The 20823-nt window shown below is 50.4% G+C and overlaps 1 protein-coding gene across 5 annotated transcripts in view; it reads right to left on the bottom strand.

Moving 5' to 3' along the window:
* Positions 1-20823, bottom strand: part of PRICKLE2 (prickle planar cell polarity protein 2) — a 110322-nt gene that overhangs the window by 30140 nt on the left and 59359 nt on the right. For 4 of the 5 annotated variants that reach the window (XM_063347678.1, XM_063347681.1, XM_063347682.1 and 1 more), the window contains one exon: positions 2928-3111. In XM_063347678.1, coding sequence (XP_063203748.1) covers positions 2928-3111 — 184 coding nt within the window. Of the gene's footprint in view, positions 1-2927; positions 3112-13469; positions 14000-20823 lie in introns of those variants that run through there. The other variant, XM_063347679.1, reaches the window with a different exon arrangement.

Raw genomic sequence — 20823 nt, 5'->3', positions numbered from 1 at the left:
TTGAGCAGAGATGTCATAAATTTTAGCCAGTTTTCCAGATGGATTTTTACTGTACTTTATGCAGCGGTATTACACCATTTTTGATATTACCATCTTCATCCATCTAAACATATTTAGAAATATATAATATTTATGGCTGTTGTGTAAAGCACTTCGTAGTCTTGCACACTGATGATCCATAATATAAGGGATAGCTTTCAGCTTTGCTCATCAAGTGCAATGTTTGGATCATTATCTCTGAACACTGAACCAAAGTGTTTTTTCCTCTTCAGTAGCGGGCATTAAGCGATCAACGTGATTCTCACATAGTTGACATGTTCCACAGACCAGCTGATGCCTGAATTAGTGTCCAGGAATCCAGTGAGTCCTTGTAGGCTTGGCTCAATTCCCCTTTAGATTATACTGAATAATTTAAGCTGTGGATTGAAAGGACTCTCCAAATTCTGAAATGACCTGTGGAAACTGCCAAAAAACGATGTCATGTTTGTTGGCCAACTTACCCCCCTGAAATCCTGTAAATTGCTGTGTTAAGTGAGACGTGAACGCTGCCTCCCAAGAATAGCGAGGTAGGAAGGCTGTCGTCCAAGTATAATAAGAAAACTGCATTAGTCTTTCAGGGGACCACTTACCTCCCCCAGCTCATATGCTGCATAGAGATTTTAATAACGTAGAATATTGCACAAAAAGTTGTTTCATTTCATCTGCTTCATGTCAAAGAAATATGACAGTGAAACAGTGGAAGGCAGAGAAAAATTCACTGCCTGCAAACCGGTATTTTCACCCCAGCCTGACAGTAGTGTCCTCAGGCAGAGCGGAGCCCACCAGCTGCTCCACGGCAGACATCAGCCTTCCAGAGGCTCCACATCACGTACGCACAACCTGACTCATCGACCAGAAAGCCACATGTCTGTCTGCAGCCTTGCACGGCTCCAGCAAGTTGCTGCAGAGGTACCTCCTACCCCCGCGGGAGGCAAACAGCATCCTCCTGCACCCCGGGGCATCTCCCAGCCCTGCGAGACTCCCGTAACTCCCGGAAAAATTCAGGGTGATGCCCTTCACCTGGGGACAACCCCCAGCCCTGCATCGTGGCTCTTTCACAGCCCTGATAAGTCACATCTTGCTTTTGTCTCCTTAGTGGCTCATCTGATGCATGAAAAGGTCCCCAAAGGGCTGGTGGATGAGCTAGGCTGGAAGGATTTCAGTGTCTGTCTTAGGCTCTGCTTACGGCTGCTCTTCATCTCCATGGTGATTAGAGACAGGTCTGAAGTGGCAAATCTGCTAAAAGACCCAGCAATGCAGACAGAGGAGCGTAATTAAAAAACGAGTGTTTGTACCGAGGAGCACCATGACCTCTGCAAGAAACAGATGCTGGAAGAACCTAAAAATACAGTAACTTGAGTAACGCATGAGATCTCAATACCTACTGCTACTCCCTGCTTTTATTTTCTCCTGAGCATCCCAAACTCCATTCTTAAAAAGCACCCGAGGGATCAAAAAAGCATCCAGGTCTTATGGAATATGTCACCACCATGCTGGAAGTAGGTTTTAATTGCTGTCCATGCCATGCTGTACTCATCAGAGACCACGTCTACCTGGTCAGGTGCCACCTGTCACTAAATATCTGTATTTCCACCCAAAGCTACAGGGACATGGGCCAGCTTGGGCTCCAGAAGCCACCGACACGCCTGGAGAGAAGGCGCTGCTGAGAGCAGGTGGCACCAGCTTGGGTATGGTCCTCCAACGGGACTCCCCAAACCCAACTGGTTCGTGTCCCCGCAGCACGCAGGACCAGCACAGCTACTTCAGGACCATCTGCATCTCTCCATACACCGTGTCTTGTACCTCCTGGCAGGCACAAAGGGAGCCTCTGACATAAGGAAGGTGACAGAAAACAATGCTGCTGCCTGATTTGCATGGTTGGATGGCACCAAATGAAACACACAGTGCTGTGGAGCTTCAAGCAAGCACCGAGCCAGGCTTGTAAAGACAAGAAGAAGGGAAAAAAAAACCCCAAACAACTGGATTTTCTCTAATCAGACAGATAATATTTACAGCCTACGGGTAGTGCCAAAATATTTCAGGAAATGCCTAAACCCTTCTGAATGAAAGCTCGAGAAAACACGATATTTAAGAACGGCAACTACAACAGTAAGAATGAAAGCTTTCCACCCTATCCCAGCCTCCTTACACGGTTTAAAATGATTGCCATAGCAATTATCAAGGCTAAGCTCATTTTGCAATCTCCTCTACAAATTAAGTTCTGAGTTGAACACGTAAAAGCTCAGCATAAAAACGAAATGAATCATGTAAACTGCAAAGAGCAGAAATCAATGCGTGCTCCGCGCAGACAGCATGCTGAGGTCTAATCCATCCCGCTCAATTCCTGTACTGAGAGATTTGAAGTTCATTTGAGCAACTCTTTCCAGTAAGGCACACGCATCACGGTTGAAAAACCCAACCCCAAAGACTTTGGCCCATTTCTAGAGTCATCCACCAGCTCTGAGTGTCTGCCCTGGACAGTGTCTGCCCTCTCCCCAGAGCTGAGCAGTCCAGCAGGGCAGAATATGAGCATCAAGTCCCCTGGAGCCCCACCACTTTTTTTCCCCATGAAACAGTAGTAGGTACGTCTGTATCTGTTCCCTTGCTCAACCACAACAAACCCCATCCTGGAAATATTTTGTTTCCCCCTCTCTTAATTACCGATTACATCTACAGACACAGAAAAACCCAAGTCCCGCAAGGATGGCATCTCTATTTTCTTTCATTTGTGTGTTCAGAGCAGACCTGTCTCTGCAAGTCTCTATCGTGCACCCAGAAACAGCCGCATGCAACAAGTCCTCGCACCCCCAGGAGAAAATCAGGGCAACTATTTCCAAAGAGCATATTAAAACAATTTATTTGTGGGAACCGGGTGGTGTCATCGTTACCTGCTCGGGCTTCAGGCCGGGGGGGACCCACGCGTACTCTTCCAGGGCACAGCCCGAGTCGTCGTCAGATGTCGAATTCCTCTGGAAGTCAAACATGAGCTTGGTGACGGTCTTCTCCATCTCCAGAGGCATAACTGTTACGATGTGCTCTTCCTGGGAGCACTTACAGTGAAGGCAAATCTTCCTGCAAGGTGAGGAGAGAGGAAAAAGAGGAGATGCCCCAGTGAGTTGCACTTTAAATAAGAAAGCAAAGCGATTCATAGAATCGCAGGATTGACTAGGTTGGAAGGCACCTTTCAGATCATCGAGTCCAACCATCAACCCAACACTGACAAAAACCATCACTAAACCGTATCTCTAAGCACTATGTCTACCCATCTTTTAAATACCTCCAGGAATGGTAACTCAGCCGCTTTCCTGGGCAGCCTGTTCCAATGCCTGATAACCCTTTCAGTGTAAAAATTTTTCGTAATATCCATTCTAAACCCCTCCTGGCGCAAACTGAGGCCGTTTCCTCTTGTCCTATTGCCTGTTACCTGGGAGAAGAGACCGACCCCCACCTCCCTACCCCCTCCTTTTGGGGAGCTGTAGAGAGCGAGAAGGTCTCCCCTCAGCCTCCTTTTCTCCAGGCTGGACACCCCCAGCTCCCTCAGCCGCTCCTCGCGAGACTTGTGCTCCAGACCCCTCACCAGCTCCGTTGCCCTTCTCTGGACACTCTCCATGTCTTTTTTGTGGTGAGGGGCCCAAAACTGGACACAGCACTCGAGGTGGGGCCTCGATTCCTGCCAGTCGCCGGCCTGCAGGGACTAAACTCTACACTTTTATTATGCTCAGCATTTTCTAACGCAGGATTTGTCTCTCTCATAAGGAGGAAATAAAAGTCCATATTTGCTGTAACAACACTTGGCAATCAAGCTGAGTCAGACTGCCCGATGTTTGGGGATATCTAACTGCCTTGTCCCTTTACTGCCCCACGAGGAGTATTTCCAGGGGCCAGCACGGGCAAGGGCCATGTGCCCCCCCAGTGCGGATCGGCGTGCCAGCCACTAATTGCTGAGCAGTTACCGAATTTAGGACAGCTGAGCCCTTGGCTAATACCGAAAACGGAGGATTGACTGGGAAGCTGTGAATGACAAGTCCCTCTAGCACGCTGATAGCATAAATTTGCTTATTAAAGTAGCATAAAAATTGATTATAGTCTGAACATATAAAACTAAATTAAATTAAGGGAGGCTACAAAAAAACCACAGTCACACTACAACGGCATCTTAACCGCTCGGCTGGATGGCACGTGCCGCGGCTCAGCAGCCCACCAGCTCCCACGCTGCCCCAGAGCCAGACCTGGTGTCGGGGGGGAAAGCACAAGGTCTGAAAGAACAGCCCACAGGTTGCAATTTAACAGCCGTGAGAGCTTAATTCACTGGCAAATATCACTTCTCGGCATTTCTTTTAAGGGCCTGCTCCTGCAGCTGGTGGTCTGTGGGAGATTTTCTTCATGGGCTTTTGTCTGCAGGGCTGGTAGGACATCACTCCCCTTCGCCGGGGGTAAGAGCGAAGGACGAACCCGGCTGAAAACAGCCCCCAGCCCCATCGGAAGAGGTTAAAGGGAAGGCTGAAAAACTGGCTTCTCTTTCTGAAAACGCGATGCTCCTCCACTATATGGGTCAATGGTATCTATTTTAAAGTAACCATGCAGGATTCTGAATTAATTTGCGCTAATGAAGGCACCACTGGCTTCTGAGGAATGAGATACAACGGTTTCACTTGGGTAGCAGAAGGGAGACATCTCAGAGATAATAAAGTACCGCACAAAAGGCAAGGGAAAGGCTACCGTTGTCATTGCAAGCTTCTCTGCTACAAGGTAAAGCAAAGAAATTCAGAGGGCAGCAACAGTTAAACATCGGGGGCTTAATTTTCAAACACCTTTCCTTCTTTTTCAGCGCCGCGTACAAGCCAGCTGAGCATACCAGCGCTCGGGTCCAGATTCGCGTCTAAATTTCCACTTGGCCATTACAGCACAAAAAACGCACTCTAGCAAAAGTCAAGAGGCTCCGTTAAGTCAAGCCAGGGAGATTTGCCAGATTTTCCCATTTCCTGCCTTTCATCAGATCTAAACCACAGAGCGACCCCCCCCGCACCCCTGGCGTCTGGTTTGCATCCAGCCGGAGAGTCTCGGCATCGCCTCCGGCTGTTACCTTAAAAAATAATCAAGGCACCATTTCATGTGAATACTTTAATTAATCAGCTACCGTGGAAGGGTGCTCTGCCTCAGGAAAGCCGCTGGTTTCTCTGTCGTTTCCATCTCATTTCACGATATGATTAGAAGCAGCGCAATATGCAACAAGATGCTAAGAATAATCAATAGCTCCAGAGCCCTGGATTCGGCACTGGAGATAGTTATTCTAATGGAGTTTAGGACTTCTTAGCCAAATTTTAAATTTCAGGACATCAATCACAAGCTTCAAAGGGAGACAAACACAACAGTCCACACTCGGATGGCAGCAATGCCAGGAGCATGAGCGCTGCGACGGGGAAAAAGCCATTCCACACATTTCTGCCTCCTCCCAGCTCTAGGCACAGCCCCTCCAGGAGATGGAGGGTGGCAGGAGAGCATCAGAGGTCTTGGCTTTCAATAAATGAGATAAATCAAGCCATCCTGAGGACTTTAAATAACGGTGTCGAAGAGTTAATAAGTGAGATGTATGATTCATTAGACCCCACAGGTGACTCCATGCGACCGCCAACCTGCAGCTGAGTGCAGGTAGAGCCAGGAGGGTGAGGACCGGGTCGGGAAGCTGGTTTACACCCTTGCCCTCCAGGCAATTGGGTGCTGCTGGTGAGTGGCTTCTCCTGGTCGGAAAAGCAAAGGATGAAAAGGACACAGGTAGCTTGCCTACTCATCAATGATGTCCCCAGGCCAGGACAACGGGCTCTGTAAAAACTTTGCACCATTAAAAACTGAGCATCTCCAGGCACGGGGTTTCTGCCACCTCCCTGGGCAAACTGTACAAACTTCAAGATCTTGCCCCTGAGATATTCCGTTCTCCTCCTTTCCCCTCATTAAAAGCAGAAGATTAACAGCTTTAATTACAATTATTTTCTTTACATTAGGATATGTTGTTTCATGGGAACAATACTGAGTGTCCTAGGAGTGTCTTTCCACTCCTATGATATGGTTTCCATGACTTCTTCGCATAGGTCTCACTTACTCAACTTTATTTTATCGTCTTCCAGCTCCATATAATTAAAAATAATTCCCTGTAGTAAAAACTTAATATAAAAACGTACATTTCAAATGCGAGCTGAAACTGAAAAAGCAGTATCCCCCAACCGCGCTCAAAGCAGAGCTGCACGACGTGAGACGATGCACGTGCCAGCACTCGACCACGCGTGGTGACCAGAGTGACAACGTGCCGTGGGTGCTGGGGGAGAGCTGATGGGTGTTGGAAAGGACCACGGCCGGCAGCCTGCCCGGCAGCTCCCACCAGTGTCAGCTCATTAGTCATTAACGAGGGAAGAGCAGCAGAGCCTGGAGATGCTCGGCGCATCGGCCTGCCACATACCTTACCATACGCAGGGTGCCGCAGCCCAGGTGCAGTGGCACATCCTGCAAAGGGAAACCCATTGCCTTGGCTCTGGCCAGACACAAGCCTCACCTAACCACCACCAAAGCTCTATCAACAGCGATTGCTGCTGCCTGTGCAGCCAAGAAGACCCCCACAACTTGAGAAGAGTGCGGGCAGGTTTTTTTTTTTTAAGCAAGAAGTGTCCCTCGAAATGTTCAAGATCAGCCTGGACGGGGCTTTGAGCAACCTGGTCTAGTGGGAGGTGTCCCTGCCCATGGCAGGGGGTTGGAAAGAGATGATCTTTAAGGTCCCTTCCAACTCTAACCATTCTATGATTCTACAAAGAAGAAACTAACACCAATCACTGTCTTCGTTCCTGACCTTTCTGTCTTGCACTGATCCCAGAGAAGGGTCTGCAAGCTCACGTCAGGGAGATACCTGCCCTGGTGATTAAGAGAGGTCTCCAGCATCAGAGAGGACACAGGCTTGGAGATAATTCGGCGCTGGTGCTAAAAGCTGGGAACATCCTGGAGCACCACTTGACTCCAGGAGCTGAGGGCTGGGGAGGAGAACCCCCGCGATGTTGTGTTTCCCAATGAAGCGAGAAGAGCTGACAGCACGACCGGCTTCAGGCATGAAGGGTAAATAAAGGAGCTGGTGAGCAGCTGGAGCTTGTGGACAGGGAGAAAAGAAGAGAGGGAGGCACGGGCTGGGGAGCACCCAGCAGGGCTGCTTGGCACAGAGCTCTGCCCTGCAGCAGGGCCAGGACGGCGGGAAGCAAACGGGGAGAAAAAGAACATTTCCTGGTGTCAGATTTAGCTGGAAAGGAGCCTGCCTTGAATTGACTTCACATGGTACGAAAGCAGCAGCGGCTCAAAAACAGATTGAAAAATTTGTTCTGCTCAAGGCCAGCGCTTCATGTGATGAAGTTACAAGATGGATGTATTTTATTTTGCAACGGCTGCTTTTACGTGGTGCTCTTGGCACAGTGGCTGGTCCTCTCCTCAGAGGAGGCTCTAAACCCGTCCCCCGTTACGTCCCCACTCATCCACCGGTGCAGGGGGACAGTGCAAACTGGGTCCACCAACCCACACCAGCCTCTCTCTACAGGCAAAAACAGGCACACAAGGGGAATCTGAAGCAAACAGGGCCCAACACATCAAGCAGAGAACCTGTCTCCCGAGTCCCTCTCGCTTGGGACGCAGAAGGACACTTCCAGCCCAGGTCCACCTACCTCGGCTCGGCACAAGCCCAATTGACCTGTGAGGTCTCTGGGACAAGGCAGTCCCTTGTTGTGTGCTGCAGTTACCAAAGCAGAGCCTCTGCCATTGCTGGAGCCTCCCGCAGCCCTTTCATCACAGCAACGGCACCAACAATAAGCTAAACCACGCTGAGAACACTAGTGCCGTGCAAGAGGCTCTGGAGAGAGCTGCGAACGCGACCCCAGCTTTCTGAAGAGAGCAGAGGTCTTCCCGCTGTGAAAAACCAGCAACGACTCCAAACCGTGAAAGCACAAGGAGAGCTAAAAGCCAGGGAAGAAAGGATGCCGGGGCGGGGGGCAGCCTGAAGCCAACGCAAAGCAGGTCCTTGCAAATGGTCTGTAGCTCCAGCACAGGAGCCGGACAAGCTGGCCTCTCCCATCGGCCGTGTGTTGGGGTCTGGGGCAGCGCAGGCAGCTCTGGACCCGCCTTGGGGCCGTGAGGGCAGCAGACCCCCGCCCAGAGGAAAACCTGCTGGCCACAGGGCTCTTCTCTTCCAGCCGTGGCTGCTGGCTCGGCTGGGTGGGCACGCAGGACCCGGCACAGCAAACACCACCCAAGCAAAGCCTGCCCCGCAGGTATGCTGAGAAAGGGCAGCGCAGGAGCTCAGCCCCTCCCGGCAAGAAGCAGCAATGAAGGCAGAGTTTAAAATCGTGGCAGAAATGCTAAAATTCTTCTCGGACAAAGAAGGAACTCGGCAAACAGCCCTTATCACCACTCCCCCGGCACTGCTTATCTCTGCTTCTCAGTTGTTTCTTCTGGGATGGAAATAAATGGGCTGTATCAGGGAGCAGCTCCGTCTCCAGACAATGCGAGGAGCAGGAATGCCACGGCCCATGCCGGTCCATGCGATGCCTCTGCTGTGCTCCCTAATAAAGGATTTGCATGCATTTGTGCACACATTAACATGCAAGATTTGGAATCCCTCAAAAAGCAATTGTCTGCTCAGCTCGGACGGGGTGTGTAAACGCAAAGAGGCAATTCTCTTCCTGCTTGGCCTAAGACACATACAGCAGTTTGATTTTTTTTTTTCCCCCAGCATCGTGCCATCATTCTGATTGCAATGAGGCTTTTGGGTCAGCCGTCAGTCAGTAAATCACTAGACTTCTCGGGAACGGGAGAGGCTGAGGATTCGGGGCAGCTCATGTGACCCCTGAGTCTCTTAACAAGGGCGTCTTAATATCCCTGCCTGTTATCTCCTCCCCTCATTTGAGAGCTAATGAGGCATCTTCCCACCCAGCGCGAGCTCCAGCTACACAGACCCATTTCTCCAGACCCCACAAGCAGGGCAAACATTTCTCTAAGTTGAAAAATTAACATAGTCCTTCGCTGCCACAGGGAGAGCCTGGTGGCTCTTCTCCAATACGGGTGCCACTCTCCCATTTCACAGATAGGGAAGCTGAGGCTCGGGAGTAGCCACAGGCAGCACCCAGCCGTGGCTTCCCCATCGACTCCCTGAACATCAGCTTCATCAGAGGAGCCCCAAGCTTTTGTGCTCAAATCAGACAGTTGGAGTTGTCTCCTTCTCCAACTTCTCTAACACCATATTTTGAACAAAAAGCTCCCAGTAGCCCCAGCCAGCCACTGCCTGTGGCCTCGGGTCCCATGGACCTCAGCAACAAAGCAGCATCTCTCTGGACAAAACATTTCTGCGATTTCACAGCTCTTTCAGGGTTACTTCAGCCGGAAAAAAACCTATCAGCGGGAATGCATTGCAAAGACCTTGTGCTACTGGGCTGAAAAGGAAGCTCAGTGAAAGCTTTTATCTGCCAAACGGGGGTGCGGGAGGCTAAAGGAGGCGAATTATTTATGGGCATTTACAACAGCAGCAATTCAAAGTCTGAGGACAAGGTGCCCTTGGTGGCCCCGCAAGGATGGCCAAGGGAGGACAACGCTCGCTTGGCCCAGGATGCTGTAGGAACAGTTGGCTTAAAAGATCAACATCTGGTGGTAGCAACAGTGCAAGTAGCACAGCGATGCCAAGAAGCTAAGGAAGAGAGAAATGATCCAGCAACCAAATGACCCCTATAGATTCAGTTCCCCTCCCAGCCTCAGTGACTGTAGGGGAGCCCGTGCAGCTGCACATCTCCGGCAAGGTCTGCAGTAGCTGGGGAAACACCGAGAGGATGGAAGAGTTGCAAGTCGGACTCTTCTCCATCTTCCCCATGCATCTTCTCTTCTCTACCTGCTTGATTTGCTTGAGGCAAGTCAGATTTTCAGCGTTGCTTTATTTTTAATCCCCTCTGACCTCCACAGTGCCAACGGCAGCAATTGCGAAGGTGTCCAGGGTGGCGTTGAAGCTTTTATTACAAACCCCATTTCCACTCCTGGAAAAATTCTCCTCTCTGGCTGAAGTTGTCCATGCTCAGTCTCAGGGTGGAGACTAATTTTTTTTTTTTTAAGACTCTGTAAAAATCCTTTACCACTGCAAGAGTTATTCTTGCTTAATTAAGAAGAAAAAAAGAACTATCCTCAATATTACCAGCTGCAGCCAAATATGAGCAAAAGCAGTCTCTGAGGATTTTCCACTTGGTCTGCCTTCATGGTGAATCAGGATCATCAACTCTAGAAGCGGGTGGAACATCTGCCTGTGGGTCCCCACCTCCCTGTCGCCAAACCGCTGCTTCCCTGCGGCGTGGCCTGGGGCAGCCTCCAGGCTGCTTCCAATTTTGCTGTCTGTGGTCTTAGGCACCACGTGGCAGACAACAACCGTCAGCACACAAGGCTGTGCTCCTCCCAGATGAGACCAAGAAATCAGGACAAAACACGACACAATCTACAAAAACCCCAAATCTCTCCTCTGGGCTGTCTTGGTGCCCTCTGAGGTAAACAAGGAACCAGGACCACAGCCCAAAAACCAGAAGTGGCCAGACCTCTCAGCAACACCACAGGATGAATCCAAACATGACCAACCTTTCCAACCCATGGCTAAGTCACCCCAGGGGAGGTGGGGTGCATCATGGGTCATTTTGGGGAGCCCAGGTGAACCCAAGCGCTCTGCAGTGAACACAGGTCCCCGCTCGGGCTCCCATTTCTCCTCGCGAGCTGGGTAACAGCCCCAGGGTGCTTCAACACCCTCCTGACCTGAACCACGCTGCCAGGCTGCTCCCATGAGCCACAACCCCTGACACGAACCATGAAGAGTCTGACGCATAAAGATGAGATGTTTAAATTAAGGGATATTAATAACTCGGCAGGTCTCAGAAGAACTCTCTATTTGGAGCTCTCAAGATATTTCGCAGAAGACGCAATATTATTTTTTTTTCGGAATAGAGGTTAGACAGAGGTGGGCAAAGTGCTATACCCGTGTGAGCCGCAGATCAAGCAAAGAGGAGAGGAAAAACAAGGTGCCACGAGCCCCAGCCTGTTGCCCAGCCACGCTACCAGCAGAAAAGGTGTCCAACAGGCTGCTCTCTCACATCCAAGACGATGGAGGCAGCCTGCCAGCTCTCAGGCTTACCACTCATCTCAGCATATTTATGTTAGTTCGTTTTTTTTTCCCCCTTAAAGGTCCAGCTCTTAGCTTACAGCAACAATAACAACCACATATTTTCCCCCGGTCACGGAGAAGAAATGCAAACCGCTAGTCTCCAAGTCGACGAGGAGAACAGGCTCCATAACAGCGATAACAACCCTGAAGCTGGTGGGCAAACAATGTTGAAGCCAATCTCATGATTTTGGAAGGCAGGAGGAGCCACGGGACGGGCAGACCCAGGAGCTGTGGACACCTGAGAGGGGTTTGGTGTCCCCCACAGCAGGACAACCCCAAAGTCCCCAAGAGCCCAAGCGGGGGTCCCTGGCCAGCCGGGAGGGACCTGGGGAGGCAGCGGAGGGAGCAGGCAGCAGCAGGACCCTGGCCAAACTCTCCCTTTGGGCTGAGCTCAGCCGCGCTCCCCGCCCCAGAACCGACATACCCCTCTCCTACCCCATGGGTTATCTTGTCAGATTTTTAATTATACCATTTCGCTGGCTTTTCAGCCCAACAAGGCGCAGCGCTGTATCGCAGGGGGTTTCTTTCTGCTGCCTAACTGAAGGAAGAAAACTGCCTCCAAGCCAGGGGTTCTAGCAAGATTCAGGCTCTACCTCTGGATCCAAAACCAGCTCACCACAAAGCAGCCTGGCTCCGTTCAGCATGCGTGTCCCTCACTGTCTTCTCATAACCCTGGCCTCTCCACAGGCAGCGTTTATCTGCCCATCTTTCTTCCCAACCCCATTCCAGGCCTGCAGCCCATCTCTCCAGCACCGGTCTGGGACAGACAGGCAAAACCGAGCCGGTTCCCAGCGATCTGCCCCGGGGCTGGAAGTGCTATTTTAAGGGACTTCATCGGTTCGCATTCGCAGCATGACAAGCAGAAACCACGGGAAGCAGTAAACAGGCTGCAATTCAAGCATCTCCCAGGCCGTTATGTCCTAAAGGAAAAAAACCAAACCTGTCTGATAGGCAAAATGCTCGGAAGCAGGACGAGCTAGGCTGAAAATTGTGATTATTTCAAAAGTTGAGGCTTAGACGGCATCTCCCGAGACAGGCAATACCGACCGGCTGGTGAAAGCAATCACTGCCAGCCTGATCCGTGTATGTGCCGGCTCATCCTGAGCAAGGCTGCCAACAGCAAGTGCACGAGGCTGGGTCATTTTGTTAAGCTGAAAACACACAACGGGAGATGATTAAAATACGAGGCAAAATATAATCTTGTTAGCTGCAGACAGTTTCACTTTACAAATCTTTATCGCGGGCTCAAGCCGGCACCCTTATAAATACAACGCAGTGATGTGAGACATGTAAGTGCTGCCGCAGTAGGTGAAATAATCGCTGAATAAAAATAAGTCAGATAAGTTACAAGATAAGCGAGCTAAAACAGAAAGGATGACACTGCATCTGGTGCGAATAATTATTTTGGCATTATTCTGTCCAGTGCTAATCCTCAACGGCTTGAAGAGATTCAATCAGCGTTTAGCACCGCCAAGGAATCATGACTACGAGACAAAGAGTAACTGGATTAAAATCTTTCTACGGTCACAGTTCACGTCTGTGTCACATCTGCTTAAAATGTTTCTTTAAGGAACAAGGAGAAAAAAAAGGAAATTTGACTTGAAAAGATTGTACTGCAAAACATAACCCCCAGGTCGCAGCTCTCGGTTAGTTTATAGTTAGGCATTCTGGGATGAAAAAGGACGTAGAAAGATTACTACTTTAAAACTCTCTATCCTCAGGAAGGCAGACCCACCACAATAAACATCTCAGCACTCATGTCCTCATCCACACCACCAGCCTGCATGCAGTCTGCTCAGAAAAATGCCCAGAGAATCCAGGCTTCCAGAAGCTGCGCTTACCACAGCGATGAAATTAACATTGAGAGATGAGGATTTTTTTAATACTTATTCCTATTTAGAGCCAGCTGAGCCTTCCTGCTTATTTTTAGAACGAAAAATCCATTACGCTGGCATCAGTGTTTCTCTCCGGCTTCCTGCAGCTGCAGAAATGCAATTTAACAATTAATCTTTTCCATCCATAAACAAGAAGAACAGCAAAGGCTGGGGAAAACAGCGCAGCCCCCCCGCGGATCACCACCGACAGCACATCGCGCAAAGTTCGCACGCAGCTACCTGCATCCACAGAACGCTGCTTATTCCTCCTCCTCCTCCTCTTTTCTACTTTCTCTCCCCTCCTAAAAAACCCACGGCAACTTTGAAGTCGCTGGCAAAAGGCAGTTTCTTACCTGCTCCCACCGACGGTGCGGGAGGAAAATATCCAGCAGGTCTCTGTGCTGTCCTAGCGGTGCCCGTTGCCGTTGGGCTGGTGGGCTGCTCCCGGGACCAGCCGGAGCACCGCAGTGCCATAAAGCATCCCGGGCTCTCCCGGCGCAGCCCACCGCCCTGGCACACGGGTCACACCACGGGGCTTTTGTGGGAGCCTTTCAGCGATGCCACGCACCCACCGCGCCGCGTCTCCGAAGGAAACCTGCCGTGGAAAACCGCGCCATCCCCTGCCCCGCGTCTTTAAGCGTTCGCTTAAATCGCCTCCCTCTGAGATCCAGCTCCGGAGGGTGCCCCCCTCTCTCCGCTCCCAATCCAACCGAATCCCAGCGGCTCTCCCCCACCTCAACCCGCCTCTCGCTAAGTGACCCTGGGAGGTGGCAGGAGGATGTCCAATTTGCTCTCCGAGCGGCAAGGCATTAACGAGGAGCGATGCAGCCGGCGGAGGATAATTGCCGGCGCGGGAGCGGCGCGGGGCCGTGCTGTTGCATTGCTCTCCTCTCCTGCATGCTAATGAGCAATGATGTCAGCAAGCCAAAGTCACCGCATCCGGACCACGCCGCGGCCCCGGCCACCCTCCCGTGGATTTACATGGAAATCAGCTCTTCGAAATCAATAAACCCCGTAGGGCTGCTTAGGAAAAGGGAAAAGGGGGGCGGGGGGGGGGGTGGAAATCCTTCTCGCTGGCTCGTGTGTGCGTGTTTCAAAGAGTTGGCTCCGCACCAGCAGCCCAAATTGAACGGTGTGAAGACACTAATTATCCTTCCCCAACTATCATCTCATTTGATGCTGACCGAATCTCAACTCGCTGTCAAACTTAAGGCACCGCTTCTTAGGTACGCAGGCTATTAAAGCGATGATCTGCTGGCTCTGAGCAACGTATCATTTTTCTCCTGGCTTTCGATGCCCTCTTAATTATTTTCTGCAGTCATTTGCTATGATTCCCCACTGGTTTTCAGACGCGGCATGTTTGTGCACCAGCAGGGCTAAACATTCTGGGAAACACAAGTTATTAGCGTGGCATTTGGGCTGCCGCATATTTTAATACGTTTTCTTTCATACGGCCCCGAGAGATGCGCAATTCGCACCTTTTATGTGTATCTCAGGTGAGGACTGTGACCCCAGGAACATGCCACCCCAATGGGGATGCTGAAACCGCCTTCCCCCGTCTTTCCCTCCCCTCGGAAAAGAAAAGAAAACGCAGAGAAGGAGCTGCGCTGCCAAATCTCTTCTGCCGCTCTTAAAGCCCGTTGCTTGGGAATTAGGTGGTCACAAATGGATCTCTGCTTCAAGTCAACTGGAGGAGAGCGTTTTGCATTTGCAAAAACGGAGTGAAATTCAAAAACCTAGTTTCTGTGGGCCCAGAAAAACACAGAAAGCAAAGAGAACTTGCCTAACATGCAGTGCTTTTCTAGCACGCTCCTGACTTTTGGGGTCTGGCTCCGGATTTCAGAGCCCTTGATTTTGGCAATATTAGCTGTGTTTACAGAACACAGAAGGATGCAGAAACTACAGCTGCAAGTCCTTCCGCAGTCTCAAATGCCTTAAATTATTATTATTAAGGCTCATAAATTAGGTTTCATTACATGGAATTACACTCAAAATCTCAAGGGTGAGATCTTCAGCTGGGACAAACCAGCCCAGCTCCCCCTCGGAGCAGCGCCAAGTTACCCTGGCCAAGCGGGATGGATCGAGACCACGCAGAGACCTCATCTGGCTCAGACAACCTCAGACGAAAGAAAATATTCAGGGCCGTTGATGAAATACTTGAGCATTTACAGTTCCTTTTTTTTTTTTTTTTAAATTTTTTTCCCCCCCTTCTTTATTTTTTTAAATTAAATCGGCAGCCGCAAGTCCAAGAGTTGAGCACTGACCCCATTACCGCATCCAACCTTCCATGGAGGAAGGAGCAGCATCACCTCCGCTTCTGCTGGGGGATGGCTGCAGTGCCGAGGAGGGTCCCCTCCGACTCCTCCAGCTACACAGAGCAACAGAACTTGTAGGAAAAAAACTCCCCTGACCCTTCAGCTTCCAAACCTGGCACATTTTGTCCCTTCCAGCTTGCCTCGGCGTCGCGGGCAGGCTGTCAGCTCGCCTCTCTGTGGTTAAACGTGCCACGGCCCCAAGATGATTTATTTTTCCTCTTCGATTCAGAACACGTTAATTACAATACAAAGGCAACGAGACAAAACTGAATTGGGCAAAAGCAAATAAAGAAGCCTGCTTATAAAATGATAACGTTGAGCAGAAATGCCGTAGAGCAGAAATTACCCGTGTTCACTGTAACAACCTTCCCTGGAAACGATTTGCTAAAAGCACGCAGCAGTGACTAGGGGCCACAACCGGCACAAAGAATACGTACTGCTCCATTCCACAGGTCCTGTAGGTGCTAATTTTCACCTAACACATGCGTGAAATGACTGACTTCATCTCCATTAACTTTCAAGCAGCAAAACATTTGGGAGCAAAGCGTTTATTAGTGCTCTAAGTGCCACTTCAGCAGGACCACCAGCTTGGGGGAAGGGTTGGTGGGGCGCATGCCTGAGTGTCCAAGCCCACTTCTTGTGCAACGAGCTCTGCGTAACTCCATCTACAGCAGCTTCGATCACCCAGCACCAGCCTGGCACGATTCCACCACGGGGTGGATGGTGGTGTCATCCCCACACAACCAAGCTATCCTACAGCAAAGGTGAGTTCTGCGTGGCGCTCTTGGCCAACTGGATCATCCCCAAGAAAGGAATCACACCAGAAACTGCAAACTTTTCAGCATTAGCTGATCCACAAAAAGAAAATGGAGGTGAGAATCATGAGTTGATGTAAAGGATCAGTAAGACCAATGCTTATAACATCTCAGCTGCGTGGCTTACTCTGAGCAGAAGAGCTTTGTGCCTCCAAACAGCATGTATAATCGTCATTGCTCCCGGCAGACTTCTTGTTCCAATACTTGCAAACCTAAATATCCACAAAATCCAATGAACAGGCTCTTCTGAGACAAGAAATCAGATTAGAAGCTGCCACGTTTGGACACACAACTGTCTTAGGAAAGTGGAAATGAGCCTTCCTGCTTTGAAAGCTGCCAGTTCATTGGCAATTGCTCCATATTACTGTTACCTACTGCAAGGCTTGTGAAAAGGTCATGTGTTGGAATAACTCCAGAAGGCACGCAAGATTTCTTGACGGATTCTGCACATCACGCAGGTGAAATGGGTGTTTCATTAAGCAGCAAGGAGAATACCGAGCCGGTGGAGCACATTATCAAAGGTCACGTGAAGGACTTGCACCATTATGAGGATGGATGCTGACAACTGCCAGCAATGAAGCAAACGACCAGAAGTAAAACCTCAGCTACTGAAATAAAGAAAGATCAAGAGCAGGAAGCAAGTGCAGAGGTGTGAGATGGACAACGCTGCTTGTAAATGTAGCCACATCTTTTTGCCCTTTGTTGCTAGTTTTAAAGACAAAGACCCAAACCCAGCCAACTTTAAACTTTCTGCCATTTGCACAAACTCATCCCTATGGCTAATTTAACAAATCACTGCAAGAGCCCACATTTCATAAACGCTGTATTTTATCACCTCGGTGTATCGACTGGCCGGCAATCAATAGGGCTCCATGTGACGCTGTTGACTCTCCCGATGACAATGAGCTACACAGCACGGCCACGCGCAGCGACAGCAGACTGGCGTTCTCAAGGTCGCCGGACTACTGACCTGATGAATGTCAGATCAAGTTGCCTTTCTGAATTATTTAGTGAGCATCCTCTGCTGCAGCTTGCCAGGGCAGCGTACAGCACTGCTACCTCGGGAGGTCACAGAGGCTCCAGCCTCCGCTGCCCATGGGGACAAAGGCTGTCCCCTGTGCCACACGCACCACGAGCCTGTCTGGGATCGGTGGGATGGCAGGTCCCCCCCCATCACGGAACCCATCCTGGCTCACAACGATAGGCACAATAACAGATTACTTTCCCATCGCTCTTTCTACCCACAGAAATGCAGAATTGGATACTCACAGTGGTTTTTTTCCCCTCCGTTCCCACGCTCGCCCCTGTAATTTGCAGAAAAATCCCTGCTCGCCGAGCCAGCGCTCCCGTCCTGGTGCCAGGACGGTCCCCGGGCTCGGGGACAGCTGGAGCTGTGCTCCCATGGCCATGGGGCAGCAACAAGCAGCAGAATGAGAGGCTGGAAAGGGCACGGCTTTGCAAACACCGGAGGGGAAAGGCAAGGGGACTGCAAAAAGCTGTGAGCAAGGAAGGAAGAAGACCCTACGTGGCAGCGTCCAGCCCCAAATGCCTGGCTCTTCAGGAGGCACATAGGGATGTGCCCAAGGTATGGGGAAAGCTCCTTGGACAACCTGAGTCACGAAATGCAGGACTTTTAAATTAGGTTGAGCTCTCTTTTTTCTTATTTTTTAATTTTTTCTTTATTCTTTTTAAGCAAGGCACACAGAGCCTCCCCATACCTCTCAACGCCAGAAGCAGGGATGTCTTATGTCAAAGAAAAATGGGATGGAGGGAGGGGCAGAGAGACCAGCATCGGATGCAGATCATTAATCCCGAAAACTTGGCCTCCTCCGCTTTTCCTCAGGGCTGCCATTTGTACCTTCACGCGGCTGCTGCCCGAGACCGCGCGAGTCAGCCCCCTCCTCTTGCTGTCCCCGCTGCTGCCTTCCACCCGTTTTCGGCAGAGCCCTGGGTAAGGATCCGTGCTGTCGGCCTGCAGGGAGGAATTCAGTTCTTAAAACACCACCGAGCCCAGCAGCAGTGAGACAGAAGGGGAAGTACAGCCCATACGCGCTGTGGCTGACTTCAGAGATGATTTTCTGTATTTCCAACCAATTCACCCGGTGAGACAGGCCTGACCCTCGCCGGCATCCTCTGGTGTACAGGCAGAGCCGGCGGCGAGGAGCGGCTGTGAGCACACCCCATGCCGTCCATAGAATTACAGAATCATAGAATGTGTTGCGTTGGAAGGGACCTTTAAAGGCCATCTAGTCCAATCCCCCCACAGTGAGCAGGGACATCTTCAACTAGATCAGGTTGCTCAGAGCCTCCTCAAGCCTGGCCTTGAATGTCTCCAGGGATGGGGCCTCCACCACCTCTCTGGGCAACCTGGGCCAGTGTCTCACCACCCTCAGCGGAAAGAACTTCTTCCTAATGTCTAATCTAAACCTGCCCTGCTCTAGTTGAAAACCATTGCCCCTCATCCAATCGCTACGTGCCCTTGCAAACAGCCCCTCCCCAGCTTTCTTGTAGGCCCCCTTCAGGTACTGGAAGGCCGCTATAAGGTTTCCCCGGAGCCTTCTCCTGCCATGTCCTCAGCCATGTCCTCTGCCTGCACCGAACCACACCAAGGCAGGGGTGACGCCGCAGGACACACCACACTGGCGCTCCCGAGCATCGCTGCCCTGCATCCCGCCCCCCTCACGGCACAGCACCCCAGAAGGACCCTCACCCACCGCCTGTCCCCATCGCCAGCACCGCACGCCGCAGACAGCGTTTCAATCAATGACTGTATCTCTTTCTCTCTCTTTTTCCTTTTTTTTTTTTTTAATCACCTTAATGCAAGAAGCTTTGGAGAGCTTAACAACAATAAGGCTTTTCATAGCCTCCGGCTTTAACTCGGCACTACTATGTTTTTTACTTTTGTATGTTGAAATCAAATTTGTAACCGAACACGAACAACAATCTGGATGCTCACATGGTTTTCTCCCCATTACTAGCCTGATAGTATTCTCATCTGAAGACTTTTTAATAGTGTCCCTTAATGATGTCTACAAAAGCCTCATTAAAGCACTGTATCGTAATTTAAGCTAAATAAACTCAACACTGTTATTTTTTTAATGACATATTTTTCTTGGGGCCTTTCCATGAACAATAAAGCCTTCGCTGAAAATATGTTACGAAGGAAACGCATAAATCTTCAGCTTATCTGGTGGTATGTTTTCCAAAGATCTAAACCTTTGATCAGCACCAAATTAATTTTCCATTTACACAAAATAGAAGATGGATTTCCAGGATAACCAGCTAACCCTGCAAGTCTGCATTAACATGTGCCTTGGCAGCAGCTCAGGACTCCCTCGCTGCCTGACGCTGTCAGTGTCCCTGTCACATTAGATGATTTTTATTTTATTTTTTGGCTTCAAACCTGTCTAACAGGCTGTTCTGGGTCAGTGGTTGAGCCCTGAGGATTCCTTGTCTTCGCTCACCGAGCTCCCCTCTGCAGCAGCCACGCACCACCAGGATGACCCCCCCACCAAAAGCTGTGCATCCCCCGGGACCGGGGCATGGCGCTCGACTCTCTCCGCACTCAATAGCCAGTCTTGAGACAGCCCAGAGTCCTGGCCAAGCGACACAAATCTGATTTTTACCTTCCTAGATATCCTGCACGTCCTCCCTACACATCTTCCCTGGTTGCCGGTGGGATTTCAGTGCTCTCCCCCCAACCCAGCGGGGCACCAAACAAGCCCCAGCTCCAAGCCAGGTGCCGCAGGTCCTCCATCCACACAAACCTCCATCCAAACTCCTCAGAAACCACCGCTGGTTTAAGATGACCACGTGGCCACGCTTCTGCTCCCACCCAGAGGGACATGGCTGCCTGCCCTTCACCAATAAAGAGAAAAGACCTATTTCGCTGCTTGCTCCCAAACCACGCTAAATGCACAGGGAGGTGGTAAATCCAGTGCATTTTGGGATCCATTTGATGCTCCCGTAACATGCACGTTGGGTCATGAACGGAAACAGGCTTTCATGATGCCTTAGAGTCTTAAATTTCCCAATGTATTTGGAAATGCACGGAGATGGACCATGGTCAGGAATGCACCTGGCTCCTCACCTCCAACTGCTCAGTGGGAAGAAAGGTGCCAAAACAGGTTTTTATTTCACACTTGGGAGCATGAAGTAGACCCAGATGATATAAAACCAGCTCACGGGAGCAGATGGACTGGCACGTGTTGTTACGGTCCACCCCAAACTCCACCCGTTACAAGACTTCTACAATCCAGCTAACCTTGATTTCAAATAAATATAAAAAACTCCAGAAAATTATGAAAAGCGGCATCTCACTTTAAGCCTGGGTGGTTTCCTGGCCCCATCCCTCTTGTGGCCATGGCCCTGTGTCCTGCCTGAAGAGCACAGAGCAGGTCAATATGCCTTAGGCTATGGCGAGGTCTGCAGCCTGGCTGTCCCACTGGCTGAAGCTGGATGGAGCTCCAGTGTCCTCAAGACAGCCTGGCACTGCACGTAAATGACATGAAATGTTTGCTATTCTTCCCTTTGTTTTAATTAGTAATAACAATTTGTTACCGTGGCTTGACATTTGT

This window comes from Chroicocephalus ridibundus, chromosome 10, assembly GCF_963924245.1.
Source record: "Chroicocephalus ridibundus chromosome 10, bChrRid1.1, whole genome shotgun sequence".
NCBI lineage: Eukaryota > Metazoa > Chordata > Aves > Charadriiformes > Laridae > Chroicocephalus > Chroicocephalus ridibundus.
Note: the sequence above shows the minus strand (reverse complement) of the source record. Positions and strands in the feature narration are given on the sequence as shown.